Source organism: Myotis lucifugus, unplaced genomic scaffold (genome assembly GCF_000147115.1).
Source record: "Myotis lucifugus unplaced genomic scaffold, Myoluc2.0 scaffold_37, whole genome shotgun sequence".
NCBI lineage: Eukaryota > Metazoa > Chordata > Mammalia > Chiroptera > Vespertilionidae > Myotis > Myotis lucifugus.
Window position 1 is genome coordinate 2524556 of NW_005871085.1, and position 23854 is coordinate 2548409.

Here is a 23854-nt window from a genome sequence, read left to right on the forward strand (position 1 = left end):
TGATCCACAGCAATGTAAATATATATTTAACACTACTGAACTATACATTTTTAAAAGGTTAAGATGGTAAATTTTGTTCTGTGTTTTTTTCCACAATTAAAAAAAAATCAAAGCCCAACAAAATACAGAAAAGTTAAGTGCTGAGTTTGAACCTCCAGAGTTTCTCTGGCCACCTGCCTGATTTTGGATTTCTGGTTCTGTGCTCAGCTGGAAAGTAGACTTGCTATACTGGCCTAATCCGACCACACTCTAGAAGGGCACTAGTTTTATACCAGGCGGACCCCAGCACTAAAACCTGATAAACTTAACCATGAGATTATCCCCTTAAAATATGAACAATAGACCCCAGTAATTATTTTATAATTTTATTTTTCCTCCCTTCTCTTTTATATCTAAGACAGTTTAGATAAAACCATCACCTTTAGACTGCAGAAGAGAAAGAGTGACTTTTCTGTGGAAAACCACATGTGAACACAGAGATCAGGAATAAATTATGCCTTTGTAAATGTGCTTGAGATTACACGTTTTAGTCTATGTTTTGGTTATTCATCTCATAACTCTTTAGACTCTTTAAAAGTTTCTCCTTCTTTCTTACCACTGTTAAATTCCGTATTTCTTCCATGACACGAGGCCAGAAGGACTGTAGATTTTGCTGGGCATCACTGCTGCTGGTACCACCAAATCCTCCTTCTGTGGACATTTTGACAACTGAAAACAAATACATACATGAGACACATTAAAAATAATAATAAGTCAGACTTTCTGTCCGTTATTTATATCTTTCCTTGTGGATGTTTACACTACTTCATTTAACTTTTCTTTTTCTAAATATATTTTTATTGATTTCAGGGAGGAAGGGAGAGGAAAAGAGAGATAGAAACATCAATGATGAGAATCACCGATTGGCTGTCTCCTGCATGCCCCGCATTGGGGATGGTGCCCGCAACCTGGGCATGTGCCCTGACCAGGAATCGAATCTTGACCTCCTGTTTCCTAGGTCAATGCTCAATCACTGAGCCATGCAGGCTGGACTCATTTAACTTTGCAACAATGGGGAATTAAATTTAGAATAGAAAGAAGAGGGTCAGAACCTACATTCAGTCAACTGCTTTTTGATGGGTTCAAAAGAAGATCAGTTAGGATCCCCACTTCAGCTATAACTGTAGATAATATTGTAATGCCTTAAAAGATTCCAGGGGGAAAGTAAAAAACTCCAGATGTCTTAAATGCTTACCCAGCAAATACTTAAATGCAAAAAACAGTTTAATCAAACACAAAGAACTAGAAACTTAGTGATGTCCTAAGAATTTCTATTCTGGGAAATTATTTGAAAAGGTTTAATAATGCCAGTGACTGGATGCTGGTGGAGAACTATACACTGAGTGGCCAGATTATTAGGACCGGCCAGATTATTATGACTACCCCATCAGTGCTTCATTGACACTTCCAAAAATACTGAATACTGAAAACTTCCTAAACAAATACTCTCAAGGTTTTTTTAAAATTATTATTATTATTATTTGTATAACTAATTCACTTAATTGTACTGATGGGGTGGTCATAATAATCTGGCCACTCAGTGTATAAATCATTAAGAACTAATTCTGAAGGGCTGAAAGAAGAGCACCAAACATGTTACTTTCCAGGGTCCATGTGGATACATGCTGGGCAGATCATTCCATCAGCAGAGTGGAATGAAGGCTGCTAAATCTAGGTTTAGTCTGTGAAGACATTTGATTCATTCAAATGTTTGAAATGTTCTAGAGGTATCTGATTTTTTCCTTTTCCTTCTAAAGAAAATGATAAAAGGAAAAAAATGGAAAGAAAACAAGAGTACAATCTTCAAAGCAGATTTCACTCCGATGTAATGACATTAGTGGGTGATGATGTAATGGGAAATGGCTTGGAGCCAATTTCTAGTGCTGGAGGCCTACAGAAGAAGCTCTATACATCAACAGGAACTCTAAGTACTAGGAAACAATATGATCTTAGAGTTTCGAGAGGGAATTAAGTGAAGAGTGTTGAATCACAGTTGGAAATGACTAGATAAAATCCTGAGTCCTAAATAACCAACTAAGGTCCTCAACTCAGCTTCCATTACATTTTCACTTATCACCATATGCGAATAACCTATTACACTATTCTCTTAGGTGTACTGAGAACAAAGATATCAAGATAATCTAGAGAAGTTTAATTATTTATTGTTATTAATAGAGTCTTACGAGATACTCATGACAATGAAAAAAGTGAGACTCACTAACCTTTTAAAATGGGGCAAATAAAAAAAAATCTTTCTGGAAATGAAAATAATTCCTTAAAATTTTAAAATAAGAATCTAACCTTTTATTGTATTGATCTATGGGCAGGCCTGATCTTAGCAAAATCTGCCATGCAAACTACTACAGTCACAATTGCCAGTGTGATATCTTGTATTCTTGCTAACGATGAATGGGTTTAGTTTGAGTGTAAAGGTTTGTGAGATTTAGAAAATTGGTGACAACTTTGTGATGTCCTCTGATCTCTCCCAACAATTGTTACAAAGGTGAACAATTCAAGAAACACTTTTAAAACCACCTGTGCACAGTCTGATATTAAATTCTGCATTACCCCTACTAAGGATGTCTTGGCGCAATCAATTCACAAACATATGGGCAGTCAATAGATTGCGAATGTCCTCGTTGGCTGGTTCAGAGCCTCACACTGTTGAAGTGGGGATTATGTACAAAATAGAAGTTAAATATTTCTGAAACTCAAAAATAAGTTAAAGGTTACGTTTTTAACTTGAGAAGCCCATCTGAATTAGATAAGCACAAAATACATCAATAAAAATGTCCTTTATATTTTAGTGTATCATAGAAGGTTAGGACTGAAAAAGACATTAAGAGCCACCCAGGCCCACCCCTCTAAAAATGCTCACAGCTCTACTTCAACCTCTGCCCAGCCCACTCAATCCCACCCTAAGTAGTCATTTAGTTTAAATATGAGCTTATCCCTCTCCAGTTCTGGGAAACTAGCTTACTGGTAAGGCATTCTGTTCAGCTTTCGACAGTTCTATTCTATACATTAAGTTGAATTTGCCAAGTTCCAATTGAGCTTTGGATTTAGAATTACAGCTTTTATGATTTTTCTATCCAAGAACCTCTTTTTATAAATTCCTGACTTTAAAGATACTCTCCTCATTAGAAACAGAAGATGCTATCCTGAAGAAAAAGACAAAAAAGTTTGGGGCATATTTTCTAGCATCTTTGCACAGAAATGATTAGTAGTTACTTCTTTTAATACCTATTGGAAGAACACAAATTGTTACTGTAAATTCCTAGAAAACGTGAGTACTTTGATTCCAAAGGCTTTCCTTAAAGCAGGTCCAGTTTTTACATGGGCCTTTAAAAAACAGACCAAATCTCAAGCAAAAGATTTTATGAAAACAAACTGAGGTTTTTAATATTTTCTGACCAAGGTAAAACTTAACATTAAAATAACAAAACTTGCCGAAAACGGTTTGGCTCAGTGGATAGAGCGTCGGCCTGCGGACTGAAGGGTCCCGGGTTCGATTCCGGTCAGGGGCATGTGCCTGGGTTGCAGGCACATCCCCAGTGGGAGATGTGCAGGAGGCGGCTGATCGATGTTTCTCTCTCATCGATGTTTCTGACTCTCTATCTCTCTCCCTTCCTCTCTGTGGAAAATCAATAAAATATATTTAAAAAATAAATAAAATAACAAAACTTAATCATAAACACAAACAGCTTTTGTTCACCAAGCATCCCAAAAAGTTAAAAAATATAAAGCAGGCTTAATCTTATCACTTATCTTTATAATTAATATATTAATTGCAACAAAACAGATTTTGTTGCAATTAGTGTATTTATAACATCTACAGCCCATGGAAAATATGCTAGGTTCATCTTCTAGGAAGATGAGAAAAAGTATGTATTTTAAAGTAAGAAAGAGATTTATATTCCACGACCCTTTTGATTCCATTTTTAAATTGCTATCTCTATGATGGGATAAAACTACTTATATATAGTTGACAAGGACAAAACTGCCCTAAGACCAAGCCACATTAACTTAGATCATTCTGATGAAAAATGCAGTATAGAATTTTCCAGATTTAATTCATTATTGATTGTAAATTTATCACTGTAGACCTATAATTCATGTTCATTAATTACTTCATAGGTACTTGAATAGACTCCCTAACTATTTAGTAAAGACTTCAGGATCAGATGAAATATTGAATGGTTGTTGCTAGATGCAATCTCAACTCCCAATACCTATTAATTTGTTTTTAAAAACTTTAAATTTATTTAAAGTCCTTTATAATATGCCTAAACCCACAAAAACAGTTTGCTTTTCAAAGCTAGAAAGGGAAGAATCAGAGTCCATCATGCAAAGGCTATTGCTCCAATGTTCAACTCAATCGCCATCTCTCCACAAGTCTTCTCTAAATACCCCCTCTGGAAGTGATTACTCCTTCTTATGAACCTAGAGCCCTTGATCAGTAATCTTTTTCTGCCCTCACCACATTAGCTTGTATGATCATTATTTATGTGTATGTCTTATCATTTCCTTTTCTGGTTTACAAGCTCCTTGTGGCTAGGACCTGATTCATTTCTGGATTCCTCAAAGCATCTAGCATGCAGTCTGATAATTATCCCAAATAAAAGGGCAAGAGAGTTGCTGGGTATGGCCTTTCTGAGAAAAAGAGGCCTCTTGGAAAGCTTGGCCCTGAAATAGACTTATTGGGAGTGTTTGAACAACCAAAGGAAGTGGTTATACAAAATAAACAAGGTTCCTGATGGGCCTTTAAAGTAAGGATTATAATCAGAAATCCACATAATTGGAAGGATACCGGGTCCAGACACACGGGTACTGAGACACACACACACACACACACACACACACACACACACACACACACAGTCGGTCCTGAACTTTGTAAGGCAGACTGGAAGGCAGAAAGCATGGCTGCCTACAATTCCCAAATATAAATTTTTTGAAAGTCAGAACCTTCTCAGAAAGGAGACCAGGATAACCAGGATATAGGATGGTGAAGGCCTGGGGTGGGGGACGGGGGCGGGCTGGAGGGGGTCAATGAGAGTAAACAGGGAACATATGTAATACTTTCAACAATAAAGAATTATTTAAAAAAAGAAAGAAAGGAGACCAGGACAGATTTATGATAATAGGTAAGTAGGAGGAGGGCAAATACCTGTTTGGCCACCCATTACCAGGACAATAAGGAGAAAACCATGGAGGAAATGAGATGATTCAATCAGATCACTCAGTGGTGGCCAATCTAGCTGTCATTTGAATATCCAGTTACTGTTCATCATTCTTGAAGAAAGAAAAAGAGACCTACGCAGTTTTCAAAATATCCCAGAAGTAGAGTGCTCCTCTTTTTTTATATATGTATTATATATTTTTATTGATTTCAGAGAGGAAGGGAGAGGGAAAGAGAGATAGAAAGAAACCTCAAGCCCTGGCCGGCTTGGCTCAGTGGATAGAGCGTCAGCCTGCGGACTGAAGGGTCCCGGTGTCCGATTCCGGCCAGGGGCGCATGCCTGGGTTGCGGGCTCGGTCCCCAGTTGGGGGCATGCAGGAGGCAGCCGATCAATGATTCTCTCTCATCACTGATGTTTCTATCTCTCTCTCCTTCTCCCTTCCTCTCTGAAACCAATAAAGAAATGTATTTAAAAAAAAAAAAAAAGAAACATCATATAATGAGAGAGAATCATTGACGGCCGCCTCCCACTCGCCCCCAACTGGGGACCGGGCCCACAACCCAGGCACGTGCCCTTGACCGGAATGAAACACAGGACCCTTCAGTCCACAGGCCGATGCTCCATTCACTTGAGCCAAACCAGCCAGGGCTAGTGCTCCTCTTTTAAGATTCTCTTAGAAATCTTTCAAACTTTTGCTTTTGACCAGGTACCATGCTTGCCTCCCTTAGTGATATGCCTGGACATGGAAAGGATGTATCAAAATGATTATCCTCACAAAATACAAACAAATATAAGGTTTTAGTGTAAATTCCCTAATTTCTAAAACTCTATACCTTTACATTTTAGCTCTCCTGTATCTTAGCATTTACCCCATTCTCTCTACAAAAGTCCTTTATAATATGCCTAAACCCACAATACAGCTCTTTGAACTAAAACCAAATTAGATGTTTTGGGGCGATAATACTTTAAAACCCTAATATCACAACTACTCAAGAAAAAAAACCACAGAAAGCTCTCCTAAAATAAATCCCTTGACCAATGCTGCTTCTACTGAAGTATAAGAGCTGACTCATCCCAGTCAAGTTTTACCTAAGAAATAATGCTCTCATTGTCAAGCATAAGCAATATCTCTTAGCCCTGTTCTGAATGAAAAACAAATCTAAACATTGTTACCATCTTTCTCCTTAATGTCCCTCCCCCCCCCCCAATCAAACTTGCAGCTTTTAGGCTGCTATGAGTGTCCTCAATTATTCCTGTTTCTTCAACTTAACATATTCCAACAAGTATCTCCCTATGTTCAAAGCCCATATCTTCTTCACTCCCTTTTTGACTTGCATTTTAATAATGTTTTCCTATGTCACGAGATGACAAGATTTTTATTTTAAAGCCCAGTCGGTAGTATCACATGCATTTTATGTTCCAGTGCTGCTTCAGGTAATTATCAAAGTTAGTTCCAGGTTTCTTTATTTGAATTAGCTAAACTATTGGGATGTTATATTTCAAATGATGAGAGAGAGTTTAAGAGAAAGAAGGAATATTAATATGAGTAGTTAGATGGATAAGAAGAAAAGGGGTAGGATTAAAGCTAATTTGTGCTTGCTACTTTAGATATTCTTCCAAACTACAAAGAAAAATTAAAACTAAATTTGAGAACTAAGATTTTCAAAACAATAATTCTACTAACAGACAATTTGGTTCTCATGTTTACACAGAAGGATATATGCCATTATCAATCATGGCTGAAAAAACATTTCAAGCCTTAAGGAGGCATATCCTCTCCATAATAAAACCAACCTCAAATTGACAATTTCAGAAAAAGAAACATAACACTGCTCAGGAAATCAAAAGGCCTATGTTTGTGAACTGGCCTGCTGCCTACTACTGGTCGTCTTGAACCAGTCACTCCACTGAGCCACTCCAGGACTGATGTATACTGAACACATAAATATGCTGACGGGTGGTCTGATATGGAAGGCCTATAAGTCACTAAATGAATAATACAAAGGAAGGCAGGATGACTAGCCAGAAAAGAGGGTTCAACAGTCTATTTAAGCTCATCTAAGGTTTCTACTTAAACAAGAAAGCATTAAGCTTAGTGCCAGAAACCTTACTAAGTTCCAAACCCTTACATAACTGGATATAGATGACACCCATTACTCTAAGAATGAATAATGTAGCCTTACTAGAGACCTCTTTCCTGATTAGTGCCAAGTTTAGTGTTTGAGTGTGTGTCTGTCTCTAGCTCTAAGAGGCTAAGTATGAAGCTTTTCAAACCACCTACTGGAAAAAGCATGCTTCCCCAAAGACTAACAGTTGGAACTGGCTGCACACTGCTCTTCCTAAAGATCTGCTCACACCAACACATTTTTAAACCAGTAGCAGAAACAACTTTTCCTTCAAAAACAAAAACATGTTTCTGTTTGCTATCTACTACAATGTAATCTTTTAAACAGTGGCTAGATCATAACATCATTATAAATGATGGCATAGGAACTGGTATAAGCAATGAAACTGACAGGAAGCCAGGAACAGTACATTTTAAAACCCGTTTCTGTGGAATAGAAATGGTATGTAAACATCTTACTTCATATACTTTCTTCCTCATTCCTTCATCAATGTTCAACTTAAACCATCCCTGCATATATGACAACAATAAAACACTATCGGTATTTGTATGATGGGGGAAAAGACCATATATTTTAGTGAAGTATTCTAATGCAAAGGTCTGCAGCCTCCTTTTGTAAATTAAGTTTTAATGAAGACTGCTACCCTTATTCATTTACATTGTCTCTGACTGCTTTCACACTATAACATTAGAGTTGAAGTGTTACAACAGAAATCTTATGACCTGCAAGCTGAAAATATTATCTGGCCCTTTACAAAAAAGGGCCAAGTAACATTTAGAACCCAGTTCTAAAGGATATTTAAGAGTTTTATTTCATCGAATCCTTCCATGATAAAGGCAGTGTTAATCCCCATTTACTGATAGAGAATTGAGTGCCAGAGGCTAAGAAGCTTGCCCTAAATCACACAGCTGTATACGGCTCCCTCACCTGTTCATTCTCCATCAGGAATAAGCTGGGCTAGACCCTCTGCCCCAAAGAAATATTTGTTAATCTCTTTGACCCTCCAATCTAATAGGAATAAATAAATTCTTGCAGAAAGAATGATGAGTAACTGGTTTTTCAGGCCCTGAGCCTGAAAGAGAATTCTGACATGAGCTAGAAACAGAAATAGTGCCTGTAGCCGGAGTCAAATTCTATCCTAAAACAAAGAGCCATTTTACTTACTGGATCCTGTATAAGACTCAGAAACCCTGAGAACAACCTCTGTCCAGCTTCAGGAAGGATCCTGTGTTTGTGTATGCTCAGGAGAAGTGAGAAGTGTGATTCTGAAGAATGTTTCAAAGATGCCAACCTAAGAGCTTTAGAGCAGCGGTTCTCAACCTGTGGGTCGCGACCCCTTTGGCGGTTGAATGATCCTTTCACAGGAGCCGCCTAAGACCATCCTGCATATCAGATATTTACATTACGATTCATAACAGTAGCAACATTACAGTTATGAAGTAGCAACGAAAATAATTTTATGGTTGGGTCACAACATGAGGAACTGTATTTAAAGGGCCACAAGGTTGAGAACCACTGCTTTAGAGTTACAAACTACTTATCACATACATTACCCTCAATTGATCGTTATTCAGCTTAGTGATAAAGATGTTAATATTATTCCAATTTTACAGATAGGAAAGCTGAGGATGGGTATTTTAAGTTGCTTACTCAGGGCACAATATAGTAAATGGTGGAGTCAAAAATGCAAAGTTCTTAAATTCTGTTCTTTAGCATAGCTGTTCATTTGCAGTTTTAAGGTATATGTCCTTTCAAACTGTTCAGATAGATGAGCAGTCTCAGCTTTTAACTGACTTAAAATCCTTAACCCAAAGATTATTTTAACCCACTTGTTCCCTGCTCCCAACATCTCTGTGGCAAGCATAAAAGAGAAGATGCTAATGGCACTGGGGTCTCCTATTATGTAAGCATCTTTCTTTTATTTCTTTGTTGTCTCTTTCCACACTCTAAAACACTTTTCTATTTTTTCCTTCCCCTTTTAATGTCTCTAGGTCAGTCAGTAGCACCAATGGATACTCAGCTGCCAACAGTGAGGGGGTAGTAAAGTACAAGGGTAAATACAGAAAATGTACTGGACCTGGGAAGTCTTATTCTCTGGCCACTAACCTGCTATCTATCTCTCTATATAAAGGCTAATATGCTAAGTGTCCCTCCCACCAACTGACCAGTCAATATGACGCACATTGACCTCACGGAGCTGTGTGATTCCACCTTCGGCCGTAGGTTATGTTGTTGCTGGAGCACTTGTCGGCCCTGAATCTGGTTTACTGCACACTTGCGTTTGTGTTCCACACCCTGTACTACAGCAACTTTGCAGAGTGCCCTCTAGCACTCCGGGACCCCTCGGGGGATGTTGGAGAGCCGGTTTCGGCCCAATCCCCGCAGGCCAGGCCGAGGGACCCCACCCACTCACTCCAGACGCAGACGCTGGGGAGGGACCGTGGGAGGTTGGCTCCAGGCTGTGTCCGGCCTGTCTTGCCCAGTCCTGCCCCACCAACCACTTTCTAATTAATTTCCTTTCATACTAGTGCACCAGTTCACTAGTATGTTTATGATCCTGGGTAAGTCACTTAACTTCTTGAGTCTCTGCTCACCTACAGCAGCACCTCACAGGGCAGCTGCAGCACACAAATGGGAAAATACATTAGAAGGTTGCAAAACGTACCAAGCCTCATACACAAGCCAGATGGCTTATCATCACCCTCAGAGATTTCTCAATTAAAATCCTGTGTGGTGTTAAAAGAATGTCAAGATGAGCTTGGCTGTATTGATTTGGCTGTATGGATTCTTGATTCACAGACACACTGAATTTTGCTCTCTGCTTAGTGTCTTTTATCATTGATTTAAATGTTGAAAGGGGGACAGGGAGGAGGAGGGTGGGTATGAGAAAATAAAAATCCAAGCCAGCCAAATCCTAAATCTCTCATCCCCGTGCATACAGCTGTCTGGAACTGAGAATGTAAAGACCACTTCAAAGAGTGCAAAGCAACTGAGATGGTTATGCTAATCTCTTACATTTGTACATGCTTTACACTTTGTAGTTTTCTTTACATTATCTCATTTGTTTTTCACTGCAAACACAGCACAGGTACTGATATTCCCATCTGACAGATAAAGATACTTTATCCAGATAGACTGAGGGGCTTGCCTTGGGTCCCAGGGCAAGTATATGCCAAAGCTGGAACTAAAACCCATATGCTCTGATTCTCAGTTCTGTGCTCTTTCACTGCATGTTCTCCCTCTTTAGAAGTGATAACTCAGTAGAGGGCCAAAAACTCAAGAACCTGTGGGTCTTCTCAGCCTGAAACATAAGTCCACTAAGCCTTTTACCTTTAGATTTCCTGATCCTTCTCCTGGAAAACATACTCCAAAATACCAAGATGCCAGATTCTTAAGACATTTCAAAGTAGAAAACTTAAGGTTTTCAAGCTTGTTAAAGCTGCAGTTGTCCACGAGGACTGGGACTAGGAGATATCTGGTCACTAATCCAGAGTGGAGACGAAAAGTTCTGGCAGATCAAGCTCAAAGTCTACTCTCTCTGGAGGCCTAATGATGGGAAGTCAGTCACTCTATTTTTTCACTATACAATAGTTCAGAGGAATAGCCTTAGCCTAGCCCCTTTATTGGAGATGGTTCCATATCATCTTGCTAAATTTATGTAGTCCTCCAAATTATAACTATTGCTACATTGTGAACATGGTGGAACTCCTTTGTTCTAAAGCAAGGAATATAAATCACAACTAAGAACTATAAAGTAACTGATTATTTAAGAACACCATGACTTATCTAAAAATACCAATCTCTGTGGTTCAAGATAAGAATCCAAATCTAGAAGTGCTCAATACATACTATAAAGTATGCATGTACAAGCTATGGAACACCATAGAACACACAACACAACTCTAACCTATGTATCTGGAAAAAGTCCTTCAGCCACCCTATCTGACCTTAATGAACTTAGGACTGATGAAAGACAATTTTCCAACACACTGGTAGTAGTTATGCTTTGTTCTAAAAGGTGGCTGGATCACCTATCTTGTTTGACAAAATCTTTAAAAATAATTCAATTTGATTCAATATTTGATCTTTTTATGATCAATTTGTTTAGTCCTATAACATAAGATTATATTTGAACTGAGAAAATTCCCCACCTCCTTTTTAAAAATGTGTGCCTTTTGGGGGAAGAGAAGCACAGGAAAAGCAGAGGTGGGAGGAGGAATTAGACCCATAAGATAGAACAGCTTTACCTTGTTTTTCAAATACAATAACAAGGTACAGTGCAAAGAGCACAGGGCTTATGTGACTAGGTTCTGCCTATTGTTTCCTCATCCCAAAATGGGGTAGTAATCCTCTGTCCTACTACCTTAGGTAAATACCAAATGAGAGAATAAATATAAAATCACTCCATTAACTATAAAGTACTATGTACTAGTAAAAGCATTACATACTATTAACTACCTTAAAGTGTAACTTCTTGGGCTTTTGGTCATTTAATTACCAGGAAAGAAATAATCATGGAGTTCAGGATATAAATAACCAAGTAAGATGGCTGGAAATTTAGCACTATTTTTCTAGACTGAGGGTTATTATTGCCTTTATTTTAGATTGAGGATAATTATAACACACCTTGCCTAGAAACTAAATATAGGCGCCTTACAGTAAAAATTCTCCTAAATCCTACAGATGTGGCTATCCTATTCCTGGCATCTTGTGTGTGCTACTCATCACTGTTATCATGATCATGTGGCTATAAATTACTTGCTAAGCAAATGTTGCCAAATTCCTACATGTGTATTTATGGTTGGCTTCACACAGAATTCTTCTATTTGAGACTTCAAAAGCTAACATTGGTAAGATCAGAAATAAAATCACTCTAGTCTTCGCACTGGCTGGAGATGTGTGTGTGTGTGTGTGTGTGTGTGTGTGTGTGTGTGTACCCTTAAAGTTTAAACAAGAAAGCTTCAGGTTATACACATACACACAAATATACATATACATATATATAACTAATCTCAAGGAACTGCTGCATAACATTTCAAGGAAATATTTGTACATCTCAGAACAAGTGAAGGCCGCCAGATTCTAGGGCAGTAAGTATTTCTAATCTTTTCAAGGCACACACTGAAAATGTTAATATTAGCTTTTTGAATATTTAACATATGGGCTGATACCAATGCCCTCAGTTTAACTTGTCACAAGATCATGCATGGTGTTCTAAGTAGTCTGAGGAAAATGTGGGCTTTACTAAACAGTGACACCTTTACTTACTCATGTATGCTTGGATAGAGAAATTACAGACATTCCCTAGTTTCAACTACACTAATATTCAAAAAAATGACCAAGTGAATTTTTATAGTAAAGAATACTAATACATATATAAGAGCTACATGCTCAGGTAATAAGAGTATGCAATTAAAAATCTTAGAACGCTGACCTAGAGGACTCTGCCATGCTCATTTCTAGATGTCTCAACTTCCAGGTCCCCCATTTTTGTTTCCATCTCTAACATGAAGCTTTATTCTTCTGGTTCTTCTGTCCATTCTCTCCCTCGATTCTCTCCCATCCATTCCCCAAGTTCAGCTATAATATCTATGAGCTTAAATTTAAAATATACATTACCAATTCTGATATTTCTCTTAAGTTCCAGTCCTACAGAAAAGCCACTCATACTTCATATATCCAAAATTACATCTTTCTCTTTCCCCAAACCTGCTCCTTCTAACTCTTCCAGGTACCCAGGCTTGAAATCTTAGAGTCATCCTGAGTCTCTGTTCTTCATTTTGTGGACAAAAGGGGCCACATGCTAACCTGACAAGCTCAGGAACGCCTGCATGGCAGTCTTGCAAACTCAGAGACCTAAAGTAACCACAAAGGATGGTCTGAAATTAAACTTTAACTAAAAGCAGTTATGGTGGGCAGTTACGTCCTAGGCCAGTATCTTCACTGACAAGGTCAACCTTTACCTTAACTGAGACTATCTGTCTTTTTGCATCTATAACATATCCTTGAAATGTCTGGGAAACTTGTAACTTCTCTTTTTCTGGACCCCTTGGGGTACAACCTAATGTACCTGGGCACCAGGACAGATACCACAAATTCCTTCATTGTTATTGTTATCATGTTCATTGTTGACTGTTACCTATCATGCACCCACTTAAGTATGTACCTATCATTTTACTTTTTATCCAATCCCAGGAGTCCGTGTATCTCTCCCCCCCCACCCTCGCACCCCCGCTGCCATTCTCTGGAGCATTATCTCAATTCATTGAGGTTCTGCTTCCTAGCAACTGTCGACAGTTTGGCTCAAATAAACTCACAAAAAATTCTTTACAGGTTTGAATGTTTTTACGTTAACAATTTCTAATCAACTTCTAAATTCTGTATTAATAGTGCCTATCTCCTGATTTTCTTCACATTGCCACTAACTTTATTCAGGCCTTCATCACCTCCATGTAGTAAAAATAATGATGATAATAGCTAATACTCATTTAGTACTCACTGTATACCAGGACTGATTTTAAGCTCTTGACATTACTTTAACCTTCATAACAATCCAATAAGGGCTGTAAATCTAGTATGTGAACCCACTGCATTGTTCACTGTTTCTAGTGTCTGCTATTCAAATTCTACTCACTTCTATATAATGATTAACAAATCTTATAAAAGCAAAGCTCTGATAATGCCACATCAACCTATTACCCCAAATCTTCAACAGCTCACCAATGCCAAGTAGAGGCAGTTTGAATTTCTTAACTAGGTAGTCAAAGCCCTCCAACATCTGACCCAATTTACTTCTCCACACTTCTTTTTCCACTTCCTTCTGCCCGTAACTCATCTCCTTATGCTGTAAACAGACTAGACCACTTACTGCTCTCTTCAGCCTCACTGCACTTTTTGAACCATGACCTTGCTCCTCCTGTTCCCCATGCCTAGAATGCCCTTGTCCCTACCTCCCTGAGTCCAATGCCCAGTTAATCTACCCTCCTTCATTAAAGGTTTCTTCTCCTCTAAATTCTGTGTCCTGTGTTTGTACTTTCCATTTCAGTTTCATATACTTGATATACAATAGCTATCTCCCCTACCAGATTGTTAAATCCTGGAGTAAAGTTTTATTTGTATACATTTTTGAAGTCTCCATCCATGTATGGTGAATTAGTGAAAGGAAGTGTAAAGCATCCAACTTTAGAATTTTCTCAAGGTAAGAACTATATACCTTAGATAAATAAAGGAAAGATTCATTTTATCTGGATATTTCCAGTTGAGCAGGTTTTCCCTTTAGTTTTCTATTTAATTGAAACTATGGAGACAGATCAAAATGATAGCACTTTCAAGAAAAAAAAAAAGATAACCAGGTGAATCAGCACTGCTGTTTGCTGTAGTTATTTTAGTTTCTATTCTCCCTTTGAACTAAAGAACACAAGGTCACAGCTATGTTTTGCCTCTTAAAGTTAAACATTTACTAGGTGTGTTTTTTCTTTAGTTCTGTCTTTACACTGGAATTTATCTTCATTTCTTATCCTTCAACTGCCCTTTTTCATTGCAGGGTGCAAAAAATTTAATTTATAGTAAACACTCTAAATAGAGAAAAACTCTTTGTCAATTACTGAACAGTGGGGTCTGGCTTTGGGATGTGCCAAAGGGAGAGACAGAAAGATAAGGGTGATAATAAAAATAGGCTCTAACCAAGTTTTAAAGAGCTGGGCCCAATACTGAGGCAGCAGAAAGGACAGATTAAAAAGAAAACTAAGCTTCTGGGAAATACAGATAAGAAGTAGATACTATTTATCTGTGTCTCCTATAATTTTCAGTCACAATATACCTCAGGACTTAAATATTACTAAGTTACACCATCTAAGCTCTCATTCTTTCAATAAACTATAATTTCTGTTCAAATAAATGAAGGTGGTGAAAAGAAATCCAATTATAGCCTGGCCGGTTTGGCTCAGTGAATAGAGCTTCGGCCTGCAGACTTGAAGGGTCCCGGGTTTGATTCCAGTCAGGGGTACATGCCTGGGTTTGGGGCTCGATCCCCAGTAGGGGGCGTGCAGGAGGCAGGCGGATCAGTGATTCTCCATCATTGATGTTTCTCTCTCTCCCTCTCTGAAATGTGTGTGTGTGTATACATATATACACACACATATATACATATATGTATATATAAAGAAATCCAACTACAAAAAAAAAATTAAAAAATTTCAAGTATATTATGGTCTATCAGAGAATATGCAAAATAAGAACAAAAACCAAATCCACACTACACAAACACACATGTGCTGGTATACAATGCCACCTTGCTGGTGGTAAAGATTAAAGTTGGCATGATTAAAATATTATTTGGGGAGTATACTTATAATGATTTCTTTTCAGACTTGTCAAATCCTTGAAATTATCCTGGGATCTTTGTTTATTAAATACAGACTAGCTTTACAACTCACTTGAAGAACCAGGCCCAAACTTGTTTGGGAATTAGCTTGTTCTTGAGGAGTATTAACAAAAAAAAAACAAAACAAAACAAAACACAACTAACTGGCATGCAGGTGTTATATTTGTATACCTTCTTCCTGGTAATGCATAAAAGTACCACTTTCTCTGGGATACCTCAGCCAGGTGGGCAACATTAGCTTCCTAGCTGATTCTCAGCTTTCTGAATAAGCAACTGGCTGAGGCAAGAGATCTTCAGATCTCAACGGGATGGGAAGTCTGCTGCCACAGCAGACTTTCTAACCAACAGATTCTACATGGAGACTTCTGAACCTCTTTCATGGCCCATTTTTCTCTTTGTTCCTTTTGTGTTCAAACAGCAAACCTGTATAGATATATCAAAAGGAAGAGAAATAAGAAAAATAAAAAGGAAAAACAACCTAAAGGAATATAAGAAACATGGAATAAACTGAGTGGGAGCTAAATCTCTGAACTTACACAAACCAGGCATTAAAAAGCTGAAAGATTGAAGCACCTAAGCTACCTGGGCCTCAACTTCCTCATTTTACAAGAAGGGAACTCGACTAGATCCCTCAGTGACTTCCATGAACCTAATTTAAGAATATACAGCCCGCCCTAACTGGTTTGGCTCTGTGGATGGAGCGTAGGCCTGCGGAATGAAGGGTCCCAGGTTCAATTCTGGTCAAGGGCATGTACACTGCTTGCAGGCACATACCCAGTAGGGAGTGTGCAGGAGGCAGCTGATCGATGTTTCTAACTCTCTATCCCTCTCCTTACTCTCTGTAAAAAATCAATAAAAATATATTTAAAAAAAAAAAAAAGAATATACAGCCCTAGCCAGTTTGGCTCAGTGGATAGAGCATCGGCCCATGAACTGAAGAGTCCCCAGGGGTTTGACTCCCATCAAGGACATGTATCTCGGTTGCAGGCTCGATTCTGGGCCCTGGTTGTGGTGCATGTGTGAGGCAACCAATCAATGTGTCTCTCTCTGATCGATGTTTATGTCTCTCTCTCTCTCTCTCTTACTCTTCCCCCCCCCCTCCCTTCCACTCTCTCTAAAAATCAATGGAAAAAAATGTCCTCAGATGAGGATTAACAAAATAAATAATCACACACACAAACACACACACACTCACACAAACTGTATGCATGTATTATTAAGGCTAGGAATAGGCAAAAATAACTTCATTCATGAAGACCATCTATAAATGATTAGCTTTAAGAATGTTTTTTCGGTAACTGAAGTCTCCACAAAAGTATGTATATAGCTTCTTTAAAGGAGACCTCATCTTATTTTAGGAACAAAAAGCCCACAGTGACCATGACTGCTATTTTCAAACATATACATCCCTGGAACTGGAATTTTATTTGGAGAGGCCAATGCCAATTTTGCCAGGCCTTATTCTGTCTGAATATGATTCTGTCAATGCACAGAAAGGAGGCAGACATCAATGTTGACTGACCATGACTGAAAGGAAGTGACTTAATAGGACAGGAAATAAAATAGATCACAAAATATCCACCCCACCCCAAGGAGAAAAAAAAAAAAAAAAGAGTCCAAAAATAAGGGACAGTGGGTATGTAAAATGGGTGAGAACCAGATCTCCATGGGTTTCCACCATTTATCTTGAAAATGTATCTCACAGTGGGCATCAACTGTGTGACATTTATGTTAATGTTTATATTTTGGTGAAAGACCTATTTTTTTTAAACTCTTCAGTCCAACATTTATTTGCTTGCTACTACTGTGTAAGCTATTAACTGTCTTCCAAGCTTGAAAACAGACGGAAAGGAGATCATATGACCACAAAGCAAACAAAATAATGGCTCCCAGTTTACTTTATAAATATTTGGTACGTAAACTAAAAATGTAACTTCTGATGGTAAACATCTGCAACTATTACAACATACCTGAATTATAATGCAAATCTCAGTATCATATTGAAACCGGTTTCCATATTTTATCTGAGAGATTCCAAAATTTACTAAGGGTTTCCAAAAAATCACCATTCCCATATCATCTATTCTGATACCTATAATTTCTGACAAAGGGGTTTAAATTATTTCATAGGAATCTTGGTAAGGGAAGGTTTGATGGTCTCAGTGCATTACATAGAGTCATGTCAACATAAATAGGAATATGCAAGTGAAGGCATGTAGAATCAGTTTAAAAGAAATGTGTCGGATTTAAATAAACTCCTCTGTAAACATGTTAAAATACTGGCATTTTTTTCCTTTGATGCCACACCTATCATCATAAGCACTTACCCCCTAATAGTTTGAATTAGTAACAACTAAGATTATGTAGCACTTCACAATTTGCAAAGCACTATGACATACATGATCTCATTTGAGACTCACCACTAAATAGGAAGGTGCTATTTTTAGGACCCGTTTTTACATGTGAGGAAGCTGACACTAAATGGCTGACTTGCCCAAGCTCATAAAGCTGGTGACAGCTGTGAAGGGACCTGGATACAAGTCTCCTGACTTTAAATAGCCTGTTTTTGCTACTGCACTATGCTACCTCAAATACTGTAATCAGAGTAAATAAATGCCCAAATCTCAGACCCTATCTAAGCCTCCCCCACCCACACACAACCACCCCTAGTCTAAGTTACAGTTAGTTATAGAAGGTCTTTGCTCCTTATGAAAGTTGAGTTTTAATTTCTCTGGGAAATATTGATCTAGTATCAGCAGTTCTCAACCTGCGGGTTGCGACCCCTGAAAATACATCCTGCATATCTGATACTTATATTACAATTCATAACAGTAGCAAAATTACAGTTATGAAGTAGCAACGAAAATAATTTTATGGTTGGGGGTCACCACAACATGAGGAACTGTATTAAAGGGTCGCGGCATTAGGAAGGTTGAAAACCACTGATAGTTAAAGTGTAAATGCAGAGATCATATAAATACCATTAATATCCACTGGAAAATATCCTAGTGACCAGGGATTTTGCATAGGCATGCCTATATGCACCTTCCAGGTAGTAGGTCAGATTCTCAGAGTCCATGACCCTAAGAAGGTTAGGAATCCAGGCTAGAGATAGTGATAGATATCTCTCCAAGAATTGAAATCCACAAAGTTCTTAATATAAAGAGTTTTATTTAGGCCTCATATTGTGCCCCACTTACCTTCTGTCTCCCCTGCTCCAGGGCCAATAGAGTCAATTAGTATCTAGAATTGTTTTTTAAATTATATATAAAACCTAAAGCAACTGATAACATATAAATCAATGAATTGTAAAAAAAAAAAAAGAAATTTAAATTAAAATGTTAAAATGTAATCCTTAATCATACTTTCTCTTATGACATAACTTCCCAGAATGACTGTTTCCTTACCATAAGCATTCCAATTCCGAAAAGAAGTTTGACAAACATTACTTTGAACTCCTGAAATACCATTCTTCACTAAGAACCCTCTAAATTACACAGAAGACAAGGTAGCATGCAAGGAATTCTGAATCTGTTAGGCAGTTCACTCAACAATCATACCAAAAGGATTTAGAATTTTTTTGCTGGGGGGAGGGAATGGATAAGAGTGGGAGAGAATGAATACAGCCCTATTGTCTTACTGCTTGAAAACTCCTAATTTGAATCTATAACATATTCCTACTAACCACTCAACTTGAACATCACAAGTACAGTCTCTTCTCATCTTAAATAGAGCTTTTCAGTCCAAATCTGTATAAACAAACTTTGTCCTTCAATCTTTCAACTCCTCGGCAGTTTTTCAAGGTCACTTTTGCGAGCAACAACAGAAGCCTGCATCTAGCAACTTTGACTGCTATACCACTCCAAATGTAAGAGTCCAAAATCTAATCCCCTATCGATTCTCTCGGGTAAATCCTTTACTTAAGGGGAAGTGAGGGGAAGGCAAATCAACACCCTCCAAACTTCTCCTCTAAGAGGGCCTGCTCCCTACCCAGAGACAGTGCTGCTGGCTGCCACACTGCTCCACACTGAGTCTGCTGCAGAAATGTTCCAATGACCTTCATTCCATTCTTGCAAATAAAAAGAAAACAAAGAATTGCTTTTTAAAATCAAGTGCATCATAGATCTTTAGTACATGGGATGGAAGATTTCACTATTCACAGGAACTGGCTCGTTATTGATTAGCAACCTGCATTAGCTTCATAGGCTAAAAAGGAAAAAAATATTTCAAGGGCAAAAGACAGAGTGCCTATACTCTTAACTTTCCTATTCATAAAGTGCAGGTAAATTAGGACTTAAATATTTCATACAGAAAATGAAAAGCATTTTGCTCACATCATTTTAAAGACCTAAATCAGCACCTGACAAAATGTGTGAAATTGGTGGAAAAAGATTTGCTCTTGTCACTGCCAATACAGTGGAGAAGTATACTTCTAACCAGCATTCTATGTTAAAATGCGCATTTTTAAACAAAGATTATTACTTAACTAATTGGTCCTTATAAGACTCTAGAAGCACAGACAGGTAAATCAAGAAAGTTATGCGAGAATTTCACATTGGCATGTGGGCCTTCACCATTAGAACCTGCATCAGTGCAAATCATATTTTAACACAAATTGAGAATAGCAATAGTGTTGCTTCCATCTCTGAAAATACAGATGTCAATAAAGTGCATGGAAATAGAAAAAGTCTTACAACAACTCAGCTTATTCTGTAGAAAAGCTTCAGTGCACTTGAACAAAGGAAAATTATTTGGAAAACAGTTAAGTTTACCCAATGCAAAGAGAAAGTGCTTTGCTTCTGTATGCCCCTGAGAAATTATTAGCCTTTTTTCATGTACCTGATCTTGTTGCTCAACTAGGAAAAGAAATCCTGGTTGAAGGGCATGCAAAATCTAAACAGAGCAAGGTATTCTAGGTGCACCAAAAGGTATGCATGGAATGTAAAGTGGCCATTTTCTGAAACAGTGCAACTTGTCTACACTCTCTGAAGCTAAACAGTTTCTACCATTTTAACACAGAACAAAGAATTAAACTTACCGGGAACTGCATTAATTTTACATGTAGTTATTTATGTCTCCTCGGACAGGGAGAATTTAAGTCACTCCTATCCCTCCCCCCAAAAAGGACGGAGGAAACAAAAGGCAGCAGGAGATGCAGAAACCTGAGTCTGGAATGTCCACTCCAGTGAAAACCCGAACAGCTGTCCCCCCACCCCCCAGCAAACTATTCGCCATTTTTCTTTGTCTTTCAGCTGACCCCTGCCTCAGTGAAAAACTCCGAGGCTCCAATGAAGCCCTGCAGCCTCCTTCCACTTTAACAGTCAAAGGCATTCAATCTAGCATGCTATTTGACACCAAACCTTGCCTCCAGAGTGGTCCCATTGGCTGAACTGTTTTATTGGCTAAGAACACAAAGCCATGATTGGCTGTTCACGTCATCAGTTACCTCCTTTGCACACTTCCTGTTTTAAAGTTACCTTGAGAAGCAGAACAGGGGTCAGATCCAGACTTCAAACTACAGAGAACTTAAAGCTTGGAAATCCCTAGCAAATGCACACAGCAGATGCAGTAGGGCCTCAAGTGCTTCCAAAACAGAGAATACTGCAAATTTAGAATTGTTTTTAAAATCACACGAAAAGGTTGTTACAGTTCCCACCCAAAGGATTCCTTATTGGCTGTCAGAGTTCCATTTAAAAATTTAAGGTAATTTAACTGCTTCTGATTGGCCATCAAAGATGTCTGTAAGATATTGCTACAGTATCGTATGGCAGTAAACCAGAGAAGCAATGTGCACAAGATCGGAAAGTTGTGACTTAACTATCTTCAGTTTTCTGTTGAACATTAACAGAAGAAAAAAAAATTGGGTGGGGTACTCCATTAGCTCCAAAGAAAATACAGCTTCTTTAACAGTAACAAAGAGTGGTATCAATGGCCATACAATGGTTTTCAGGATTTTTTAAAAATATTTTTAATGATCTCAGAGGAAGAGAGGGGAGACATAGAAACACCAATGATGAGGGAGAATCATTGATCGGCTGCCTCCTGCACACTCCCCCCTCCCCGGGAGAGATCGAGCCCACAACCCAGGCATGTGCTCTGATTAGGAATCAAACCATCTCCTGGTTCATAGGTCCATGCAGGATTTCTAAAAAGGCATCTGTCATCGTGTCCACAGTTATTTTAAAAGCACATATTAATACCAGGGCAAATCACTTTATTTTGAAACAAACTAATCTAAATAGGAAAATTCTGGGGCAATGTATGAAGTTGGTGACAAAAACAGTGGCATTTCCAAAAAGTCTACCAGGAACCCAAGAGGGAAATATAATGATAAAGATGGGGAGGGGGGGGGGAAGACAAAGAAGATAGAACATCAGTGAATATAATGTTATAGCTTGATGGATTAACGAATTTATTTATCGTGGATTAACTAAATTATTTAGAGTGGTCATAAAATGTTGATTAGTTTTTAGTATTACACAGAGTTTGGTCCTGACCAGGTAGCTCAGTTGGTTAGAGTGCTGTCCTGATATGCCAAAGCTGCAGGTTTGATCTCCAGTCAGGGCACATACAAGAATCAACCAATGAATGCATAAATTAAGTGGAACAACAAATTGATGTTTCTCTCTCTCAAAACCAATCAATAAAAAAAATATATTACAGTTTTGATATAGAGCAGTGATTTTCAACCCTTTTCATCTCATGGCATACAAACTAATTACTGAAATTCTGCGGCACACCAAAAAATATATTACATTTTTGCCAATCTGACAAAAAATAGGTATAATTTTGATTCATTCACACTGGATAGCTATTGTTGGATTGTCATTTTTTTATTTGACAATCTAAGGTAAAAGAGGTTGGTGTCCCTGACTAAATAGTCAAGTATTGCATGTTTTAAAAATTCTTGCGGCGCATCAATGTGTCTCTTGCCCACTGGTAGAAAATTGCTGATACAGAGGGTAAATTTTTCTACCACATTTTCAAGAATAAACAGCAGGGATGATCTCAGCCTGAGCTATTGTAAATACAGGTATCCCCTGCTTTTCGAAAGTTCGCTTTACGCCACTTCATTTTATAAAAGACCTACATTAGTACCTGTTTTTGCTAACCAAAAGAAATTGAAGAGGATTTCTCTTTTACGAAGAAAAGCAAAAATAGCAGTCACTGTTTTGCTGCAAACACCTTAGCAGAGGGAGTGGCAGCATCAAGCTCCTTCCACAGGAACTACACTAAGCATCTAAGCATCAACCAGCTTTAAACTGTATCTGTGAGCATTTGTGCTTTATCTCGAGTTATTTGGGGCATCTATTAGCAAGATGTGTCCTAAGGTGATTGCTTCTTCACTTTACACTATTATGGCTTACATGGAAATTATCTACTTTCGGATAGCGGGGGAAACCTGCAATATTGTGGTTACTGAAGACATTCTGGGGTCCTAAAGTTTACCAGTGTTGGTCGAAGATTTACTTAAGGATTTTGGGTCCAACTGTTTTAAGAGGAGCATCCTAATATGGTGAAAATCCGTTAACATATCTTTTTTTTTCTTTTTTACAGAATATTCAAATAGAAACATCTCACTATTACCTAAGGCCTTTAACAATCTCCTCAGATCTGCTTCCTCCCACTAAAGCTAAGTAGCCCAAGACTAACTATCACATCTGTTTTACCAGGTAGACTAGATCTTTTCTAGAAATACCTCGGTTGATCTCATATGAGAGTTCATTATGGGCATATGCAGAGATTCGGTGAGTCCTGAAATAGAAGCAAGGCTGCCTATCCTATCACTTTGCCACTTTAATGTCTCTACACACATTCTACTCATATCCCACACTGATATGAAATAATTTCTGAACACCAACTAGTGCCAGGTTCTATGCTCAATACTTTATCCCTCCAATTCTCCAATCCCCTTTTATAGGTAAAAGAGCCATATATCTAGGATATATGGTCCCTAGCCATATATCTAGGATGCAAACTTAGGTCTCACCTAGGCAGAACCCTTTCCCCTGCATCACACTGCTTACCAAAACATGGAGCACTTCAGGACACATCCAAGGAAATACTTAGGTATCAAATGTATATACAGATAGCATAAACCATTATACCCAATTTCATTAATT

The 23854-nt window shown here is 38.1% G+C and overlaps 1 protein-coding gene across 15 annotated transcripts in view; it reads right to left on the reverse strand.

The window, feature by feature from the left end:
• NFYC (nuclear transcription factor Y subunit gamma) overlaps positions 1–23854 on the reverse strand; it is a 65867-nt gene that overhangs the window by 25492 nt on the left and 16521 nt on the right. For 5 of the 15 annotated variants that reach the window (XM_006087260.2, XM_023752721.1, XM_006087258.2 and 2 more), the window contains exon 2: positions 596–708. In XM_006087260.2, coding sequence (XP_006087322.1) covers positions 596–700 — 105 coding nt within the window. In that variant the 5' untranslated portion in view covers positions 701–708. The other 10 variants (XM_006087257.3, XM_023752715.1, XM_023752716.1 and 7 more) reach the window with 10 other exon arrangements.